General features: G+C 40.3%; 1 protein-coding gene across 1 annotated transcript; it reads left to right on the plus strand.

The window, feature by feature from the left end:
- The first annotated feature begins 867 nt into the window (after positions 1–867).
- Positions 868–1,899, plus strand: LOC115440754. The gene has a single exon (XM_030165192.2). The coding sequence runs from the start codon at positions 896–898 to the stop codon at positions 1,667–1,669; it is 774 nt and encodes a 257-aa protein (XP_030021052.1). The 5' UTR covers positions 868–895; the 3' UTR covers positions 1,670–1,899.
- Positions 1,900–3,319: the final 1,420 nt, after the last annotated feature.

Here is a 3,319-nt window from a genome sequence, read left to right on the forward strand (position 1 = left end):
GACCCGTGTACCGTTGCTTCAAATTTTACCTGGAATAATTTATTTGTCCGCGCATATTAAATCTTAGATTTCGAATTTCACGGGCGAGTTTTTAAATAAAGTAAATCGCTTCAAGCGGAACAGTCTGTGAACTATGTTCGTGTTACTAGTCGTTGTTTTTGTTTCATCACAGTATCTTGTTAGTGCTCAAGAGCAAGCTATAAGTACAATAACACCTTCGCAACCTCCTTTGCCGTTCCTCGACTTATTCACAGGAGCGTCTAATTTATACGAACCGATTAGAAAGTCATACACCGACTCTAGTTACCACGTCTCGTGTCCTCAAACTGACTCTTTGTCATCGTTTGCGAATGTACTGGGAAATGCTGCGAAGATAATGCTGTCTGCAGCAGTAATCGTAGCTCTTAAATTATTGATAGGCAAGCTCGTATTTATGCCGCTACTATTTGTCTTGGCTGCCAAAATAGGACTAAAGGCGTTCCTCCTTTGGCCGATGATATCGAAAATGATGAAGTACTTTAAAAGAAAAAAGAAGAAAGGCCACAAGTCAAGGATGATCACGGATTGCTCTCAAAGAATAGCTTGTGTGGTCCAAAGGGCGTCGCAAACTTGGAGCAGTAACATCGGTGCAGCTGTGACGTTCTCACTTATTGATGATTTTGATGAGGATGGATCCGTCGCGCAAAGTATGTTAAGTTTACTAGCAGGTGACAATGTGGCCCAGTGTATGGCCCTCGATTGCAATTCCGGGGTCGATATTAGCTGACATCGCAAGAACACGCAGTATGTAGAACAACGGCGATGCGTCCACGACCCACATAATAATGCCAACTTGCATATTACATTTTTATTTTATAAAAACGAGTGAACTTTATTATTCAACATAGTCACGGCGATGGCGTACATAGTGTTACTAATTTTGTATATCAACTCCGTTTTGTGCGACCCAGGGGAGCCTGTTGTGTTAGTCCCCTCGTTCGATATGAGAGCGGCTAACGGTGTGCCGGTTATGGCGCAGTTTCCAGCTACACATTTCGTTCCGCATCCCGCGCACCTGCAGCCGATACGGCCGCAAACGGAGAGGGATCCAGATCCTCAGAATTTGACCTTCAACGACTTCATTGAAGCGTTCAACGAAGTCTCCCAGGATGAGGAGAGCCAGGATGATCAACTTCGAGCAGCGGGGCGCGACGAAGCATACTCCTATTCCCATCCACCTTCGTTTCCTTATCCAGCGAGTCCTGGGTACAATCCTATTCCTCCTTTATACCACAAACCAGCGTACGCTCCTCCAGCTAAAGACTCCGCTCCCAAAATCCCCATTCTAAAACCAGGCTTAGTAGATTTAGTGAAACCAGTGGCAAGTAAAGTGCAGAGTAAAGTGAACGGTCTTCTTGGTTTGGTCTTAGCGTTGTTAACAGGTTCAGTTCCTGAGGGTTTAGAATTAAAAGGGATTAAGGAGCTTCTTATAAATAGTATACTCAAGCCATTGTTGGCCGCGAAAAGTGGCATTAAATCTTTGATAGGTAAATTAGTGATACCAGTATTGGCTTTGTTGTTGATTAATGTTGAAGTGTTGGTAGTTGTGTGGTGGTTGTGGGACGAATGTCCGTCGAAAATCCCCACGTATTCTTATAAACCTGCATCCGAATATGATTCGTATAAATAAGCAACATAAACCCAGTTATTAGTTTAAGTATTGTAAGTCCCAATTGTAAAAACGTGTACTTTTACCAATATTTGACAAAAGAAATGTATTAAGAAACCAATTTATGTAATAATTGTCATTCATAAACTGTGTGGACGAATTGTTATTGATTTATTTTTAAGTATTAGGTTCTTAAGACTGAATGTGTGAAATATTCTTCGATTATTTTAGTAATAAATTTTATTTATTCATTTTGAGTTTTATTTTCATGTGTCATACTTTTTGGTCACTAATATTTCAATAAATACTTACTTAATTGTCATTTAGTTTACAATGCATAATAATTAACCTGGGACACGGATAAATAAAGTGAGGCCTATTCCGTCTTTTTGCAATTTGGGGGGGACATTTGAAGTATTCAGTTTAATGTGAATACCTCAAGGCTGTAACTACGCACTGAAGCCTCGAGGGCTTTGAGGGCTCGTGAACATTTCCTAATCTTTTCTCCTCCGCCAACCCTCAGAGGGTACCTTTTCCTTCCCCTACAATTCCTTCTCCCAAATATACCAACTTTCCTCCAGCCCATTGCAGTTCCTAAGCCGAGGAATTCCAGTATCTCATTCGCAGGTTTCCCCCGATATTGATTACGTCACGATACACAAAAAAGTATTGTACCAGCAGCATTTAATACTTATCTGCTATTCTTCGACTCAAAAGTCACATCACAATATACTGCAACCGGGTTTTTTTTTAAATGTATTCACAATTTACTTTTATTTATTTTTTGCAAATAATTCTTACGAATAGTCTTTAATTTGTGTGTTACTTGAATGACGGAGCAGGTTGAGGTTTTGCTATTTGATACCTAATTCACCGCCCCCACCTCCCTTACTTCGACAGGGTTATATGACATAACATAGTAGGAGTTAGAGTTATTAAATTACAAAGTAAGGTATATTACGTGTTAATTTACTCTTCCGTATGAGAGAATCCGTCAGACTATGTAAAACTGCTTTATTTCTACAGTTAAACTGATGCAAGTATGGTTAAAGTTAATAGGAAATTCACACGTCTATTTTGAGGAAATTCATAAAACTGGTGGCCTTATAGGCAATACTTGTAATTTTCTTGTTTCTCTTTCTGTAAGGGAGTACGTTTACAATTAATATTATAACTGTATGTATTTTATATTCCGGGTTGATGCTGAGTAGAAAAATTCAATATTACTTTGCGCGACCCGAGATCGAACCCGAGACCTTAGCACTGTCGTACGGCAATAAAACTAGGTACGCCACCGAGGCAGGCCAGGAGTTTGGAATTTGTTCCCGAAATGGCGATAGGCTCGCCCCCTGTCACATCATGGGACGGAAAACGCACGGCGAAAAGTGGGTGTCTTGGTTGCGCCTCTTCCCACCCTTTTGGGCATACAAGGCGTGAGTGGGTGTGTATTATTAACAAATATATCCCTGATTTCAAACATACTTATTCAAACAGATATCAAAACTAATTGCCATATGTACTCACTCATTACCATATCCAATGGAGATGGTAATGACATAATTTCATTTCCGAGTTAACGAGATGTCACCTCGTTGAAACACTTGGTCCAGCGATTCCGGAGTGCTGTTCATTTATATTATCTAATTGTCCGTCCGAACCGGTGACTTGTTC

Source organism: Manduca sexta, chromosome 12, assembly GCF_014839805.1.
Source record: "Manduca sexta isolate Smith_Timp_Sample1 chromosome 12, JHU_Msex_v1.0, whole genome shotgun sequence".
Classification (NCBI taxonomy): domain Eukaryota; kingdom Metazoa; phylum Arthropoda; class Insecta; order Lepidoptera; family Sphingidae; genus Manduca; species Manduca sexta.